The sequence below is a fragment of the Phascolarctos cinereus genome, unplaced genomic scaffold, assembly GCF_003287225.1.
Source record: "Phascolarctos cinereus isolate Bilbo 61053 unplaced genomic scaffold, phaCin_HiC Scaffold_5;HRSCAF=322, whole genome shotgun sequence".
Taxonomy (NCBI): domain Eukaryota; kingdom Metazoa; phylum Chordata; class Mammalia; order Diprotodontia; family Phascolarctidae; genus Phascolarctos; species Phascolarctos cinereus.
In genome coordinates this window covers 69,278,709-69,297,619 of record NW_027555958.1, presented here as the reverse complement: position 1 = coordinate 69,297,619, position 18,911 = coordinate 69,278,709, and the positions used below count along the sequence as shown (strand labels likewise).

The 18,911-nt window shown below is 37.4% G+C and overlaps 1 protein-coding gene across 3 annotated transcripts in view; it reads left to right on the top strand.

The window, feature by feature from the left end:
• CDC14A (cell division cycle 14A) overlaps positions 1-18,911 on the top strand; it is a 234,694-nt gene that overhangs the window by 191,548 nt on the left and 24,235 nt on the right. For all 3 annotated transcript variants that reach the window (XM_020999923.2, XM_020999913.2, XM_078154996.1), the window contains 3 exons: positions 1,522-1,681; positions 8,946-9,061; positions 18,583-18,705. In XM_020999923.2, the coding sequence (XP_020855582.1) occupies positions 1,522-1,681; positions 8,946-9,061; positions 18,583-18,705 (399 nt within the window). The remainder of the gene's footprint in view (positions 1-1,521; positions 1,682-8,945; positions 9,062-18,582; positions 18,706-18,911) is intronic.

Sequence of the window (18,911 nt, the reverse complement as noted above, 5' to 3'; positions counted from 1 at the left end):
GTTGATCAGAGTTCTTAAGGCTTTCAAGGTTGTTTGTTTTTGTAGTCTCATCTTTCATGCAGGCACCAATCTATGACATGCAGTTCAGTTCAGCAAATCTTTAATAAGTGCCTACTGTGTGTAGGCACAGTGCTGAGCACTACAGATAAAAGACAAAATGAAATAATTTCTGTTCTCGCATGATTAAACATACCACCCATCTCCTGCCAGAGAAATGGACTTGAAATGCAGACGAAGACATGCATTTTTGGATGTGTGGTCAATGTGGGAATTTGTTTGCTGGACTTCCAAATTTGTTATGAAGGTCTTATTTTTCATTTTTTAAGTTGTTCAGTGAGGGAGAACATGGGAAGAAGAGATAAATACTTAAGAAATAAATAATTTTAAAATTTAAAATAAAACAAAGATGATCTCTAAGGGCCCCTTCCATCTCTAAAGATATAGTAGAAGTGTTTTTATCACCTAATGTTTAAAAATAGCAATACCAGTGATAGAAAATCAGCATATTGTTTTTACATTTAAAGGGGCTAGCATCTACTTTGTGATAATGCCATAGGAATTGATATTCCCTGATGATGAACCATAGGCCATTAAAAAACAAACCAACCAACCCTAATCTGATTATTTGTACTAGTTAGTTTTACCCTTGGGAATGTGACCCCAGTATTAATCCAAAATTATCACTGGGCTTATTTTTCCAAAATTCTCTTCATCTTAAAGAACATCTTAAAGACCTTTAGTTTATCTAAGAAATAGCTCATAAAAGAACTTTGAGAACATATTTTCTCCCCTGAAGGAAAAAAAATAATTGAGGTCAAAAGAGTTGGTCCCTTATGGTTGGTTACTGGGCCTATATAGTTACATGTGTCTTGCACATTTTCATGCACAGTTAATAATTAAATACATTTTTGAGGTATAGTGTCAGTATTCAGTTCTTAACTGTTTATCTGGTACAATACTGTCTTTGGTATTTTTAGAAGTTCCAGACTGGTACCTGTGAAATATAGTTTAGATTTTTATTTTCTCATTTTAAGAAATAAATGATGTTGTTGGCTTTTCTGCTCTGGGGACAGTAAAAATTGTCTTAAAATCTGTTCGTTTATTATTCTGTCTCCTGGGTCAACAGTTACTCTGAAAGATAGATCTAAATATAGATTAATGAAACATTTGTCAGTGAAAGTTCTGATTAAAACTAAGGTTGCTTTGATGAGTACACAAAATACTCACCTCTTTATGATCACAACTGCCACAGAAATAATTTCGTGCCATAGGTAACCTGCCAATCTCATAATTTGAAAAGTGTCTATATTTTAATGTGGAATATTTAAGAATTGTAGATCATGGCTTTCAGAAAATAAGCAACATCTTCTTAAATGTAAACATTTTAATTATGGTCCATCTAATTTGTTTCCTTTTTGTAAATATCGATTTACCTTGATAGGATCTCATTTGCTAGCTGATAAGTTTCTGAATGTCTGTATTTTGTTCTAAAAATTGTTTATTTTTCTCTTCTGTGAACAGAAAGCAAGCATCATTGTGGGTTCAAGGAGACATTTATCGTTCCAAACTGAAAAACAGACCATCCAGTGAAGGAAGCATAAACAAGATTCTGTCTAGTTTAGATGAATTGTCAATCGGTGGAAGCTATTCCAAATTACAAACATTGGACAGATACGGAGAGGTAAATCATCTCTAGGATTATTCATCTAGTTCTTCTCTTTGGTATTTTGTTATTTTACAAGTATACTATAACAGGATCTAAGGACCTCGTAGCACTGAATTTTAGTGGATGAAGTCTAGTAGTTAAGTTAAATTAATTAACTTAATTAAAGCCAGGAGGGATACTTGGTCCTTTCAAACAGAAACTGTAATAGGAAGTCAAAGAATAAGGGACTGAATCATTTTGTGAATAATAGCGAGGTCATTTACATAGTACTTTAAGGTTTGCAAAGTGATTTACATACGTGACCTCATTTGGTCTTCACAATGACTCTTATGAGGTGAGTGCTATTATTTCCACAGTTTTATAGAGGAGGAAACGGAGGCTGAGAAAGGTTAAGTGACTTGCCCGTGGTCACATGGCAAGCAGGTGTCTGAGGCAGGATTCAAACAGAGGTCTTCTCTAAATCCTGCACTCTATCCCCTGCATCACTAAACGTGTCTGTGAATATGAATAAAGAAGGAGGATTTGGAAAAGAGGAAGTTAAGAGGCAAAAATATGAATTAAAAAACTCTGTAATTGACAGTGATAGAAATTGAAATTAAAATAGACAATGAGGAAAAGTTTAAAAGTATAATGTGAGCTACAAATGACATTTTAAAAGACCTCACTTCAAGCTGTATTTCCATAGTAAAATCAGTTAGTAGCAGGCCTGATAAGTCTGGAAGTGACCTACATGAAGAATGAGATCAATTGTTGATTTACAGATTGTTAAATTTTAGATTTCTGATGGCAGATAGTGAAGAGGAATTAAGCGTCTTGATGAGGACAAAAGAGGAACTTGTAAAAGCTGTCTTGAAGCTTAACCAAAATTAAAAAAAAACCCAAAAAACAAAAAAACTAAGATCTTGGCAACTAATCCCATTACTTCCTGGTAAATAGAAGGAGAAGAAACAGAACCAGTGCCTGATTTCATATTCTTGGGCTCAGAGATCACTGTAGATGGTGACTGCAGTCATGAAATTAAAAGACTCCTTGTAAAGAAAGCTGTGGCAAATCTGGACAGTGTACTAAAAGGTAGAGACATTACCTTGCTGACAAAGGTCCATATAATCAAAGCTTCTATGGCTGTAATAGTTGACTATAAGGAAAGCTGAACACTGCAGAGTGGACGTTTTCAAATTGTGGTGCTGGAGAAGACTTTTGAGAGGTCCTTGGACAGCAAGGAGATCAAATCAGTTAATACTTAAATTAATTCAGGCTATTCACTAAAAGGTCAAATACTGAAGCTGAAGCTTAAGTACCCCAGCCACATAATAAGAAGAAGGGACTCATTGGGAAAGACCCTGATGTTGGGAAAGTTTGAAGTCAAAGGAAAAGGGGATGGCAGAGAATGAGATGGATAGATAGTATCGTGGGAACAATGAACATGAATTTGATGAGACTTTGAGAGATAGTGGAGGATAGAAGGGCCTGGTGTGCTATATTCTGTGGGGTCACAAAGAACTGGATACAACTCAATGACCCAAGAAGAATGAAAAAATCTTAGAGATCTTGTATTGCAACCCCTCGTTTTATAGATGTGGAAACTAAGTCCTAGAGAAATTAAATGATATAAGATCCCACAGCTAGTTAGTGGAAGAGCCACAACTACAATCTTTGTCTCCCAGTCCAAAGCTTTTTCCTTGGCTGCCTCCATATACTCAAAGCAAAGATGAACCGTCTTCTTTAGTGTTTTTATAGTAAGGTGATATAAGCTAAAAGTGGTGAAGGTGTTACTGGAATGAGCTTATCTACATAAGAATTGAAGATTCAGATTTTATTGGACAGAAATTTATTGGAAATCCATACTAGAGATGAGTGTAATATGTTGAAAGGATTAACAAAATGGAGTAGCAAATGTATTACGGTTATCTTGGGCCAGAAGAATTTTCTCAGAAAATGCCACCAGATTTGTGAATCAATCAGATCATCAGTCAGTCAGCAAGGACTTGGGAGGAATTGAAAGAAGATGAGTTTTCTTCATAACAAAGAAAGCAAAATTTTAAATGAAAAAAAAAATTCAACCCTGCAGCATGCTTCTAGGATAGTCCAATATTGAATAGATCTGAATTTGTTTGAATATTCTGTCTTGAAATAAATTTAAATCTTGGTTATAACTTCGATGCTGTGATTCCTAGCTAGAATTAAATGTTGCTTGGTTATATTGTAGGCACATCAATTAAATTCGAACAAAATTATCTTAAATGGGACTTCAGTGTGCCAAATATTTAATTGTAAGTGGGTCAACAAACATTTATTAAACCTCCATTCTGTGCTTGACATTGTTGCAAATAAACTTTTGGGAGACAAAGTTCTGGGTATGATTTCTCAATTTATTAACACAGCCAGCAAATCACCAACAAATTAATGTCAGCGGTCTCTCTTGATGACCAAAGATCCCAAGTGAGCATTCTAGGCCATCTTAAATCCAGGTGTCTTCTGCTGTGCTCTTTTGTGAGATTTCCCTTGGTGATCGAAAGGCAGTCCTGATTGGTGGACATTTAATGAGGAGGTGAGCTAATAATTCTCTACTCCTTTGGATTATTTTATTGTTAGGATGAGAACAGCTGGTAATGTGGCTTGGTCATGGGAGTCAGGCCACCTCCAGCAATCTGAGCTAGGAAAACCATCCTAATCAGGATCTCTCTGGCTTAATTTCCCCTTTGTAGTTCAGGTTACCTGTAACTTATTAGAAAGCAAAGGGTCATCCTTTGGTAGCTGGGACTTAGCTCAAGCTGGCTTTTGTTTATGGGATAAACAAATTGAGGGTTCCTGCCCAGGGAGAAGTCTTTGGAGTCTGGGAATTATTGCATTCTTCAGCTAGAATGGGAGAGGTCTCTTTTGAGCTAGGCTAAGAGATGGAGATTTTGACAAAAAAGGGAATGACAAAGAATAATATTAATAATCAAATGATATATAATTAAAATTAATTTTCCTCAATGGTGTGCTTAGTGCTGTAGATACAAAGAAATGCAAAAATAGAACCTGCCCTCAAGTAGCTTGCAATCTAATGGGAGAGATATCATGCAAACAATTACGTACAAAGAAGATATATACAGGATATATTGGAGATAATCTCAGAAGGAAGTCACTAAGATTAAGAGGGGACCAGGAAAGGCTTCTTATAGAAGATGAGATTTTAGCTGAGACTTGAAGGAAGCCAGGAGGTGGAGAATAAGGCAAGAGAAGGGTTCAGGCATGAGGGAAAGCCAGTGAAAATTCACAAAGTTAGGAGATAGGATGCCTCGTGGGAGGATCAGGAAGGGGACACCAGTGTCACTGGATCATGGAATGCATGGCAAGAGAGTAAGGTGCAAGAAACCAGGAAAGGTAGGAAGAAACCAGGTTCTGAAGGGCTTTATGAACCAGAAGATTTTATGTTGTTTTCTTTATTGTGCTTAAAAGCCCTTCACAGGATGGATTAAAACCATATAGTTATGAATAAAGACATCAGAAGGTACAAATGTATTTTTTCATTGAACGAGAAAAATATTTAGCATGAAGTGATGTAGAACTTTCTAAATCCCAAGTTCCATTAAATTAGTCTCTGATAACTTGGGAATGACTGTTTTTCACTTTTTTGAGGAGTCCAAGTTCACCAAGCTTCTATTTTTAAAAAATGGCTTTTATTTTTGTAGAGGACCAATTTATAACTGGACAAGGGATTGGTACAATATTAATAGAATGTAAAGTATCTGAATAATTAATGTGTGCCTCTGTTCAAATGACCTCTTTTTCATCGTACCCTTTGCCTCCCTGTCATCTTCTTTTTCTTCCTTCTTTCCTTCTCCATCTTTCTTCTACTGTTACTAGGAAAATAGTTTTTTTTCTTTTACAAGTGATTATTATAATTGCCTAAATGGAGGAAGGGGGACTGGGAAAGAAATCAAAAGCATTATAAGTCAGCACTTATTGTAGGTAAAATTTCAGATGTGGCCATTCAGCAGTGCTGTGGTGTTTGAGACTGGAGATCATTTAAGAGAGAATATAGAAATTTCAGATGGCATTATGGTTATGGTTTTGTGGAATAGTACAAATAAGCATATGGGATCTTAGTAATTGCTCAAAACATCATTTCATGTGACCAAGTGCTATTACAGCTTAGTAAAGAACTGTTGCTTAATATCCCCTGGTGTAGGCTTCAGGAGCTCCATCCTATTAGGGGTTATTGAAATGGGTTACATTTGTTGGTTGCTTCTTCTTTCTTCATGGTCCTCTTTTACTTTCTCCGCTCTGCTCAAGTGCCATCTTCTGTAAGAGGATTTTTCTCATCTCCATAGTTGTTAGTGCCCCCCTCCCTACTTCCCTCTCCTGAATTGACTTTATTTGGAATATATTTTAAACTTAATCTGTCTACCTCTTATTTTCTGACATAGAGAATATAAGTTCCTTAAGAACAGTGGGAACAGGACTGTTTCTGTCTTTGTATTTCTAGTGCTGGCACATTTGATGCTTAATAGCGCTTATTGAATGAATGGCCAAGAAGAAGTTTTGCCCCAGTTTTTCCTCTTCTGAGAATACTTATACAACTTTTCTCTTTTTTCTATTGTAAAATTCTTCTTGGCAGCATTCACATAGTGACAGATGTTAAGGATCTTTTAAATGTTATTTATACTTAAAGATTTTTATATTAATGTCCAGTCATTTAAATTATGTTGAAACCTTGATATAACACTTCTACATAAAACAAATTTTGGCACAAAGCCAATCTCTATCTAAGGAAAGTTATCAAAATATGCAAAGGCCTACTTTATTTATACAGCATCCTGAAATTGTTACTGTGAAGATCAAGAGGAGATCACTCTTAGAGGTGGGATTATGGATGGTTTGTAACAGTAAAACAAAAACCGTCCCTAAAGCATTTTTTTTTCTTGAAAATCTTATTTCCCATCTTCTTAAAGTTCTCCAGGATTTGTCTTTAAACCATGCTGTAGGTTCCTAACTCTATGTTTTTGACACTCTTCTTAGCAGTGTATAATCATGAAGATAAAAGGGATAGTTGGAGGTAATTTGGTTCAGCTCCCTGTTTTCAGACATTAGGTTAATTAACTATTTCATCTGAGAACAGATAATTACTCTTATTTTTGAAGTGCTCTAGGGATGTTGAGTGCACAAGGTTTTATTCCCGAAGATGTATTTACATGTGAAATTCAATTGACATATGATGTGATGTTTTTGTAAATGCATATATATTTGATTCCTTTTTCAGTAACATTTCCCAGTTCTCTTTCCCTTGTTTGTTTCTTCTCTTTTTTCCCCCCCTTTACACATATTATTCCAAGCAAGGTATTGGTATAATCATGCATTTAAGCTGGTGTGATACTCCAGTGACCACAGGATAGTAAAGCTGGAAGTAGCCCAAGAAAACATCTGGTACAATTACCTGTTTTACAAATGAAGCTGAGGTCTGCAGAAATGAATTATTTTAGGTCACAGAGCAAATTAATGGCAGAGCTGGGGTTGGAACCCAGGTTGCTCCACTCCCAGATCAGTGTTCTTTCCATTATAAAAGTCATATCCATGCAGCATATGAGCAGATGACCCACATATCTCATTCTTCTCTCCTTCTTAGAAATTTTCACATGCCATTTCTTTATGTTTCGATTGCTTTCTCTTGTATTATTTACATTTGATTGCATAGTTTGTTGGCTTCACTTCTATCACAAAGACATGTTTAACTAAGTAATGCCTCTGAACTTTAAATTAAACTTAAACATCATGCATGAGAGCCATCATGGTATAGTGGGTTACAGGGTTACTGGATCTTTAGGAAGGTCCAAAAGAGGACCTGGGTTCAGGTTCTGCCTTTCATATGTACTAGCTGTGTTAACCCTGGACAAGTCATTCAACTAAGTACAGATGCTAAATAGATGCTGACCTGTATTGGTAGAGGGAATTTCCTCACCAGATCCTTTAGAGAAGAAATTCTTTATCTTCTTTTTAAGAATAATGTTATTAGGGGCAACTAGGTGGTGTAGTGGATAGAGCTCTGGTCTCGGAGTCAGGAAGACCTGAGTTCAAATCTGGCCTTAAACACCTGATACTTACTAGCTATGTGACCCTGGGCAAGTCACTTAACCCCAACCACCTCACCAAAAAAAAAAAGAATAATGTTTTTAAATGTATAAAAAATGCACAGGATTACAAATAAGCTAATTATATTATATTAATTATATGTATTATATTATATATTATCAAAATATATAACAGCCAGGTTCATGGACCCCATATTAAGAACTCCTGCCTTGTAGGCCATCTGTTTATTTATTTTATTCTTTTTTTTTTTTGGTGAGGCAATTGGGGTTAAGTGACTTGCCCAGGGTCACACAGCTAGTAAGTGTCAAGTGTCTGAGGCCAGATTTGAACTCAAGTCCTTCTGATTCCAAGGCTGGAGCTCTATCCACTGCACCACCTAGCTGCCCCTATTCATTTTATTCTTAAAAGGGATCTATATGCTTCACCAAATTGCCAAAGGGACTCATAACACACACACACACACACACACACACACACACACACACACACACACACACACACACACACACACACACACACACCCTCTGAAGGATAAGTAGGATCGCATGACCTAAAATTTTCCAGAAGAACTTACCATATGTATCTTTAATTCTCAAGAATGAAATTTTGGGGGCAGCTAGGTGGCACAGTGGATACAGTCAGGAGTCTGGAGTCAGGGGGACCTGAGTTCAAATGCGGCCTCACACACATAACACTCACTAGCTCTGTGACTCTGGGCAAGTCACTTAACCCCAATTGCCTCATATAAAGAAAAAAAAGAATGAAATTTTGTAGATAGAAAGAGAAGACAGGAAGAAGAAGAAAATGGGGAGTGTCTAAAGAGACAGATGTGGATGCTCAGGGAACTTAGATTTTTAAAAGAAATGTCCAAATGATGGAATAAAGGGGCAAGTAATCGAGGATGGCATTTCAAAATGAATGTTCTGTTGGCATCTCATCTTCATCATGTCCAAAATATATCAAGCAAGCACAAGAAATTTGACTTCAGCCTGGTCTTCTAAGTCCTGGACACTTTTCTCTCTTTTCTGTATTCTTTCCACACTACACGCAGGTGTGTGTTTCTCTGCTTTTGAATTTGATGTTTACATGTCCTGGTAATAAATATACATTTTTTAAGGACTTTATTGTTACATCAGAGGACCTTGTAAGAAGCAAAATTACTATGGATGATTGTTATACAAATCTTATACTTTTAAAAATTTTCCAGGGAAGTATCGATGATGATGTAGATTTGGAAATTAAAAACTCCATGACACAGGGAGACAAACTTCGTGCCTTAAAAAATCAGAGACAGCCACGCTCTTCAACAGCTAATACATTTAGGTAAGTTAATCAGATTGACTCTGCATGTGCTTAATTCAGAATGTTTCTTTTGTGTGTACACACACACACACACACACACACACACACACACACACACACACACTCTCTCTCTCTCTCTCTCTCTCTCTCTCTCTTTGATTTTCTCCATACGTCATTTAAATAACCTAATCCACAACTAATTTTTAAAAAATATTGTTACAATTTCTTCATTTTTCATTTAAGTTTATTTACCTTTTCATATTATTTACAATTCATGTTAATTTTAATTTCATATTATTTACAATTAAGATGTTTGTATGACTACATTTTGCTAAAATGAGGATACAACAGGTATTCCCTTCTGTTTGCTACCAAGTCCTCCATCATTCCTTCCCAGCTTTATTTCTACTTCTGAGTAATATCAAGGACCTGGAGAAGTACATGATATATACATGCCTACAAAGTTTAAATTGCCTTGGTTTTGAAATTGGCAATTACTTTAAAACTCCCCCAGTAGGACCCAATTTCTGAACTCTTGACTTTAAATCTACCATTAATTTAATGAACATTGGGGTGAGGAAAGATGGAGGCAGTTCATGCAGATAGAAATTTTATAAATCTCTTCAAGGGATCTCCATTTTTCTGTCTGAATGGTGACAACCTCTGCCACCAAGGGAATGATATGAGTGACGGCCATGAAAGGAATGGTCGCAAAGGTAGGATGAAAACCAAGAGAGAGCAGCAGCATAGAAGATGATGAAGTCACCCAGTGAAATTGTGTAGTGAGAGTATGTTAGAGGGCCCAAGATAGAGCCTTGGGGTATCTCCAAAGGCTCAGCAAGGGAGACTTGAGAAGTGGTCAGATAAGATGAGAATGAAGAATGAGCAGTGTCACCAAAACCCAGGGAGTAGAGAGTGTCTAGGATGAGAGCATGGTAAGATGTTAGAAGGATGAGGATTGAGAAGAGGCCATTAGGTTTGCAGTGAAGAATTTCAGTTGAGAAATGGAACTGGCAGCCAAATTGCAAAGGGCAGAGAAGTGAACGAGAGAAGAGGAAGTGGACATACTCAATACACAGTTTTTTTTTTTTCTGGGAGTTTGGCTGTGAAACAGAGGAGAGGGATAGGATGATAATTTGAGTGGCTGCTAGATTTTAGGGAGAGTTCTTTTCAGAATAGGTGAGATTTTCACGTCCCAGTTTGTTCCTTCTCTAGCGTTGGACACGGTGGACTTACCTTCTTATAATGAATACTCTCTACTGCCTGGGTTTTGGTGATACTGATCTCTCTTGGATCTCATCATACCTGTCTGACCACTCTCAAGTCTTGTTTTCTGGTTCATTGTCCATATCACACCTCCTGATTGTAGGTGCTGTCCTGGGTCCTCTTGTCTTCTCTCTCTGCACCTCATTAATTCCCATGGGTTTTCTTGTCATCTCTATGGTATCTTTATGACTCCTGAGTCATTACACCTGACCCTAATCTCTTTTGAGCTCCAGTTACACATCTTCATTTTCCTATTGACTATGTCAAACTAGATGTCCTCCTCTATGTATCATCTCCACTTAAACATATCCTAAACAGAACTCATTATATTTTCCTCCAAACACTCATTTTTCTTCCAGACTTCTCAATTCTGGTAACAGGACCACCATTCTTCCAGTTACTCAGATTCATAACCTCAGCATTATCTTAGACTTTTCACTCTTCTTTACTGCATGTTTTTGCCAGATTTTGTCACTGCTACCTCTGCATCTCTTATATTATCCACCCTCCTCTCTGCTCACAACGTCCTCTCTCTACTCCTGGCCCTCATCATGTATCACCTAGACTGTTGAAGTTACCTTCTAATTGTTTTCCCCTTTCTACATCTTCCACATAGGTGGAATTTTCTTAAAGTGCAGGTATAACCATGACATTCACTTACTCTTTAAGCACTAATGGCATCTTATAGCCTCTAGCATCAAATATAAGTTCCTCCATTTATTTTTTAAAATCCCTCACAACCTGACCCCGGACTACTTTTCCAACCTTATTATAATAGTACTCCCTATCCTGCACTCTACTGTCCATCCCAACATGCCTTCTTGCTATTCTTTGCATACCATATTACATCTACCATCTCTACACCTTTGAACTTACTATTCTCCATTTTCCAAAATGTATACTCTTATCTCATCTCAGCCCTTTGGGCTCTGTTTCCTTCAAAACTCTGTTTAAGCACCACTTTCAACATGAAACCTTTCTTGATGCCCTCAAATGCTAGTTCCGCCTCTACCAGATGACTACATATATAATACATAGGAACATATATCAGATGCATTTATATATATACACATATATGTGCGTGTATGTGTGTGGGTATATGTATACATATGTATGTATGTATCTATTTTTTTATATAACGTATACTTATTTGTGAACATGCTGTTTCCCTTGACTGAATGTAAATTCTGTGAAGGTAAAGACTGTTCAATTTTGTCTTTGGACCTTCAGTACATATCTCATGGGACCTTATGCATACTAGGCCCTTATTAAATGCTGATTGATTGATTGGTAGACATTTTCTATTGACAATTTCTGTGAATTATGTCTCTGTTATAGGAGCAGGAAAATTCCTTCACCAAACGTCATGGTAGTATTAGAACCACACTAAAAAGTTGGCTTTCTAAGGGTCCCCTAATAAAAAGGAACCAAGCTAAACTTGTCTTTGGTTACGTCAGACCTGTGATTTTTGAGATAGTCTTTGCTGCTAGTTTGAGACGTAAAGGAAGGGTAATGGCAGTTTCCTGAAGTAGAATGGTAGACTGTACTTAGCAAACTGGTAATTAATTTCTATCTTCAAGTTACCGCCATGATTGGGAGCCAGAATAAAAGAAGCCTAACGTTAATTTTCTAATCATAAAATCATTTTTTTATTTACTTCTTTTTACTCACCATGCCTTTTTCATGAGCTGCTGTTATATATGGCTTAAATTGGAACATATCTATGCATATATTTTATATATGTTGTATATATGTAAACACATAGTTATTTATGTATTTAAGGCGTGAACATTTTTGGAAAATAAGCTAACGCGAAAAACCAAAACCAATTTCACTGCTTTTTAAAGAGCCCAAGACAGATGGTTTGTTGCTTTGTATTCCTTTTCTCGTCCTGTTTTAGTTTTCTAGTACTCAAAAATTGGCCTTGTTTTCTTGAGAATCTATTTTTCTTTCCAACTTTACCATAAAATGAGGTTTTTTTGGTTCTATGACAACTGTAATACAACTCTTTATGATGTTGAGTCTATATTTTTTTAATTTAAATTTTCCTTTTTTATTGTCAATTTAACAAGTTGACAGTATAACAATAACATAACATTGCATTATACAAAGAATTGCAGAAAAACAAAATTGTATATTGAATGATGGACTTATTATGTACAGTTTGCCTTGTTAAAAATGTATATTAAATTTAAAACAATACTAAACTATCTTGCTCATCTGTCTTCCTACTGAATGAACTCCCTTCTGCTGTTTTCTGTGTATTTTTTAAATGTTTCATGACATTCTTTTCTTCTTTTTTTTTAGAATCACTATCACGAGCTATCAAGTTCTGTCCCCAACCCCCCCCCCAAGCTCTCTCATAACAAATAAATACACAAGCAAAACAAAATTTCACATTGGTTGTGCTTGAAATGTATGTTTCATTCTGTAGCTTAGTTTATTCTCTTTTGGCTAAGAGATGGAAGCATTCTTCTGAAATGTTTTTGTCAACCCTCTAAAGTCATGAGTGATCATTTCATTGATCAGAATTCTTAAATCTTTTACAATTGTTATACTTTACCTGATTCTCCTCGTTCTAACTCACTTCAGTCTACATCATTTCTTACATATTGGGGCAGCTGGTGGAGTAGTGGATAGAATGCTGGGCCTGGAGTTAAGAATACTAGAATTATAATACAGCCTCAGACACTTGCTAGCTGTGTGACCCCTGGGCAAGTGACTTAACCTTTGTTTGTGTCAGTTTCCATATCTGTAAAATAAAGATATAATAGCACCTATCTCACAGGGTTATTATGAGGATCAAATGAAATAATTTTTTTTTAAAGTGCTTAGCACAAAGTGGGGAACCTGTGGCTTTGAGGCCACATTTGGCCCTTTAGATCCTCAAGTGCAGCCCTTTGACTGAATCCAAACTTCACAGAACAAATCCCCTCAAAGTTTGGATTTAGTCAGAGGGCCACACTTGAGGACCTAGAAGGCCCCACATAGCCTCTAGGCCACAGGTTCCTGACCCCTGGCTTAGCACAATACCTGGCATATAGTAGGCACAATATGAATGCTTCTTCCTTCCCCAAGTCTTCCGTATTTCTTTGAATCTATCATTTTTGTAATTTCTTATGGCATGATGATGTTTCATTACACACACACACACACACACACACACACACACACACACACACACACACACACATACACACAGACATGCACACACACAGACACATGCGCATACATACACATGCACACACATTTATGGGCATTCACTGGTTTCCACTTCTTTATGACAGCAAACCTGTTAATGTCAATATTTTTGTACATATGAGTCCTTTCCCCTCTGACTTCTGTACCTAGTAGTGATACCTCTTGGTCAAAGGGTTTTGTGGATTTGGGGATAAAGTGCTGAATTATGACCCAAAATGGTTGAATTCAAAACTTCTCCCATAGTGCATCAGTAACTTACTGATGTATCTTAAGATTTTTCATATCAACATTTCTTCTTTTGAGAACTGCCCATTCGTATTCTTTGACCTTGTTTTTAATCTTTTGGACAATATTTTCTGTTCTTGTAGATTGTTATAAGTTTGATAGAGATGGGCTAGAAACTGGGCATAGATTATTATAAGTTTGATAGAGATGGGCTAGAAACTGGGCATAGATTATTATAAGTTTGATAGAGATGGGCTAGAAACTGGGCATGGGGAACTCCTAGAGGAGGTAATTCCCTCTACCAACAAGTCAGCACTTCTTTGCAACTCTGGTCTTACAGAGAGGAGCATTGTGAAGGTTAGGTGACGTTTCCAGGGGCATGCAGCCAGGATGGAGCAGAGGCAGATCATCTTTCTCTCCATTGCTCCATGCTCCCTCTGTCCTAGCTCGAATATCAGACCTTTATCAGAGAAATTTCCTGCACAGGTCTCTTTGGCATTGATTTTGTTTGTGAAAAAGCTTATCAGTTTTGTGTAATCACCATTGTCTGTTTTACTTACTCTGTCCCTCATATGGTCATGAAATCAGCATCTATTCATGATTGGGAATAGATTTTCCTCTCCCTTCCTGCAGCTGCTAATGCCCTCCCTCCCTAAGCTATCTTGTATACCTTATCGTATATTTGGGTAGATTCATGTTGTCTCCCAGCCTTAGAATGCAAACGCCTTGAAGACGGGGGCTGTTTCTGTTTTATTTTCGTGCACCTAGCACTTAGCACGGTATTTGACACATAGCAGATAATTAATAAATGTTTATTGGTTAATCAATTGATGACCCCCTTTAGAGTTTGTTTTGTTTATGAATATTCCCCCATCAACTCTGACCTCTCTCTTCCTTCTCCTGCTTTTATACACCAAGCTCTGCACGAGTGTATGCATTTGTGCATATACATGTGTGTGTTTTCAACCTACCTTTGCTTAGAGATGAGTGAGGTTCATGAGGTGCCCACTCCCCTCTACCTCCATGTTTGTATTCTCCTCTTCTGGCACACCCCAATTATGAAAAACAGGAAGTTCCTCTCCTTTCCTCATTTCTTCCCTAGTATATTTTTTCTTCCCCTTCCTCTCTTAAAACAAGTAAATCAAGACAAAAGCCACACCAAGTCTCGGTTTTTGTCTTTTATTGTTTTGTGACTCTTGAAGACTCTTCTGAAGAGACCTTTGTCTCTTCTTCCCCTATTAGAATTTAAGCATTCCATCATGATTAAGACCTCTCCATTTGCTATAATGTCTTTACCTGTCAGCTAGGCGATGTAGTGGCTACAGTGCTGGGCCTGGAGTCAGGAATACTTGAGTTCAGATCTGGCTCCAGACCCTAACTAGCTGTGTGACCCTGGGCAAGTCACTTAACCCTGTTTGCCTCAGTTTCCTCATCTGTAAAATGAGCTGGAGAAGGAAATGGCAAATCACTGTGGTATCTTTGCCGAGAAAATCCCAGATGGGGTCACAAAGAGTCAGACATGACTGAAATGACTGAACAACAGCAATTACCTGTCACGATTTCTCTTGACTCCCTTGTTTGCATTTCTGTAATTCTACCCAGCTTCTGATATTATCATCAGGAGTATCTGAAAGTTCTCTTATCTAGTCAAGATTCATTTTCTTCCCCATAAGGTAATACTTCCATTTTCCAGAACAATTATTCTTGGATTTAAGCCTTTTTATTTTGCCTTTTGGGATATTGTCTTCCAATATTTTCCTGCTTACAATATTTTTAGGATAGTCTTTGATTCTTTGATATTTGAGTCTTTTCTTTTTTCTAGCCCCTTATGGAAGCTCTGGATTCAAGGTATAGTTTTCTGGAGGTTTGTGGCACTATGCCAGAGCCAGATTCTACCCCCTCTTTTCCTCTTGGATGGGTTTGCTAGACCCTGGTATTGCTGACCCTTCTGTGTAGTCTGAATGCTGCTGCTGCTGCTGCTGCTGCCCTGCCACAGTTCTAGATGAGGTGGCTGGTTCCTGGTCCTCTTCCTTACACCCTCCTCCACAACCATGGCCAGTGTCAGAGAGCTGTGTCCAGTACTGGACCCAGGACCTTCTTCACTCTACCTGAATCCTTGTCTTTTGCCCTTGTTACCTGAGGTCCTAATATAGCTGCTTGCCTTGGTCTCTCTTTTGTGTACTTTTTCTTGTGCAGTGACCCATCGGTAGTTGGTTTTTTTCCCTGCTATGATCTTGATAGGCCTCAACAATATATCAAATATTGGAGAACATGCTTGCTGTCCTGGAGATCTGTCTCCAGTCTTTCTGGAGATCCCCAGGGCATCTTTGCCCCACTTCTGTTTCTTTGGACAGTTACCTAACAGAGTGTGGCTTTATCCCTTGCTACAACTTCAGTAGGCCAAGGCTGAGTAGGGATTGTTTGGTAGAAACTGAACTGGCTTCAGGTCCTCCAGTGCCCACAGATCATCTTCCTGTGTAATCCTGGTCTGGATGGAGAAGATGCCTAGTATTTTCCTTTTATTTATTGATCATTGCTTCATCTGGTACTGTTTTTTAATCCTTGCAGGCAAGTTTTTGAGGGGAGCTGCATTTGGTTTAAACTTTTCACTTCACCATCTTTATTGGAAATCTTCTTTGCTTACTTTTGTATAAAAAGTTACAGAAGATTCTTTGAATTAAGATCATAGCAGTGTTGTATTTGTAGAGTCAAGAAAAGTAGCCAGTTTAAAAGAACATTAGCAAAATAGAAAGCCAGACCTGGAGAAATAAGCATCAAAAAAGCAAGCTTCTTATGTAAAAAGTCAGTTTTTTAAAAATTCTCCCTGCCAGTTTTATATTTTCACTAGTGTGACTTCATGAGGATAGCATGTAATTGTCTGATCATATATTTTTATAAGGAGGTAAAATAATGCTCCCTTACTCTTTAGTAATATGTAAACATTTGCTTTAATTTCAGTCGATTGGAGGAAATGAGACAACATTCCAGATCAGTATCACAGCCTCACAGATACTGATAAAGTCAGGTTTCTGGACAGCCTGTAACTATAATCCTTTGGAAGATTTCCTGACTTGGACATACTTAAAAACTAAAATAGCGCATGGATTTGGAGTTTTCTAATTTGTGTCCTGTCCATTTTGAAGTGCTATTTGATGTCCTCATGGTATCATGGATCTGGCTCTATGGCCAGAAAAGGCCTTAAAGACCACCAGTCCAGCCTTCTCATTTTATAGATGAGGAAGCTGAAGCCCCGGGAAGTTAGGCGATTTGCCTGATGTCACATAGGTAATTGACATCAGTGAACCCAGGGCCTGTGACTCCAAAACTTGGGCTTTTTTTCACTCTACCGTATCGTCATTCCTAACTTCATTTTTATTTTCAATCTCCATTTATTTCATTGTGGTTATATATTTACAGAATGATTTGTCCATATAGTGTTACTGCATATATTTAGATGTTAAGAGGTTACCTAGGATCATAGAAGTTTAGAACCTTAAGGAACCTTAAAGATCAAATACAGTCTTATCCATTTACAGATGACTTTTCCAAAGTCACTGCTTTTCAGTCACTAAGTTGGAGGACTCTTTTTCTACATATCTAGATTTTCTTCAGTCACATATTTTCCCTTGATTGGTTTCTTTTTCTTTTTCTTTTTCTTTTTAGAGTGTATCTGTTGCTCTGAAATGGAAAACAATGAATAGCTGCTTTCTGTTTATGAACTTTCCCCCCAGCCCTTTGATATTTTCTCATCCCTCCCATTTTAAGGAGGAAATGATCAGTCTTTTCGTATTCATAATTTTCTCCCTAGTTGTTAGCAGTATCAGGAATCCATCTGAAAGTTTTGTGATAGCTAAAGAAGGGGTTAAATAATTACATCAGGGAAAGTGGATGAGCGTATACTAAGTGCCTACTATGTGCCAGTCATTGTGCTAAGTGTTTTACAAATATTAACTCATTTGAGCCTCACTACAGGCTTGAGAGAGAGGTGTTATTATTATCCCCATTTTACAGTTGAGGAAATTGAGGCAGAGAGAAATTAAGTTACTTGGCCAGGGTCACACAGCTCGTAAGTATCTGAGGCCAAGTTTGAGCTTAGATCTTTCTAACTCAAGGTCCACTGTATTCACCAGGTGCCTAGGTGGGATTTTTTTCTTCTTTTTCGGTAGTTCTTATCAAACACTTAGAAATTTTGTCTAGTGAATGCTAAGTGGTTGCTGAAAGGTAGTCCCCCTTCAGTCTCTGGAAGCTTGAGAACCTTTCCTTTGTATAACTTTTCCCATCCTTGTTTTGGTGGCAAAGTACTTTCTAAAGGAGGTGGGAGACAATGGAATTATACAGTTAAATGAAGTCCCTGTTTCATAGAATATCTTAAGAGAAAGGAGAGACAAATATAGATTTTTGTTCAGGAGTCAACACATTTGGTAGCAACCTCATTAAGAAGCAAGCCGTATTATTTAAAGGACAGTGAATTTAGAAGACAAGACCAGTTCCAGTTACAAAGTGTGACCTTGGGTGATTAATTTAACTTAGCTCTCTGAACTTTTTTCACTTGTAAAATGGAAATAAATGTTTACATCCGGCCTTCAAGGGTCGTTCATTGTAGGGAAAATCCTTTGTAAACTCACATATGCTAAGCCATTATGATTATTAGGCACCGCATAGTCACCTTTCAGTCCAGTCTACTTTCTATTATTAGACGTCAGTAAAGGCTTATCAGAATGTGTTTGGTGTATATGATTTTTATTAGCTTTATCTAGTTGGGATTTTTTTCTTATCTGTTTTAAAAGTTATTGAATATTTCTGAAGTGTCTGAAGTGTAATGTGATGCTTTTTCCCACCTCTCCCCAAAGAGTGTGCTCTTCCTCACAAGGCTGCATATATCCTTTGAAGCCCTCCAAGGTGGTATTGTCACCTTCAGCCTCTGCCAAGAGAATAAACAGAGGTCTATGCTCCTCAGGCTCCAGCGCAAGGAGGTATGTTTTCTCTCTCCTTTTTCCTCAAGATACTGTCACTTTCCTGGAGTGTCAGGGTGAGAAATTGTTTCAGTCCTAGTCAGTGTTGTGAAAATGATTGTGACTGTAGCAGCCAACATAAAGAGCTGTAACCTCTGGGAAGGGGGTGGCAAATGCTAAGTGGTCGGTAGAACCAGTCTGTATTTGGTTAGATGACTGTTTTAGTG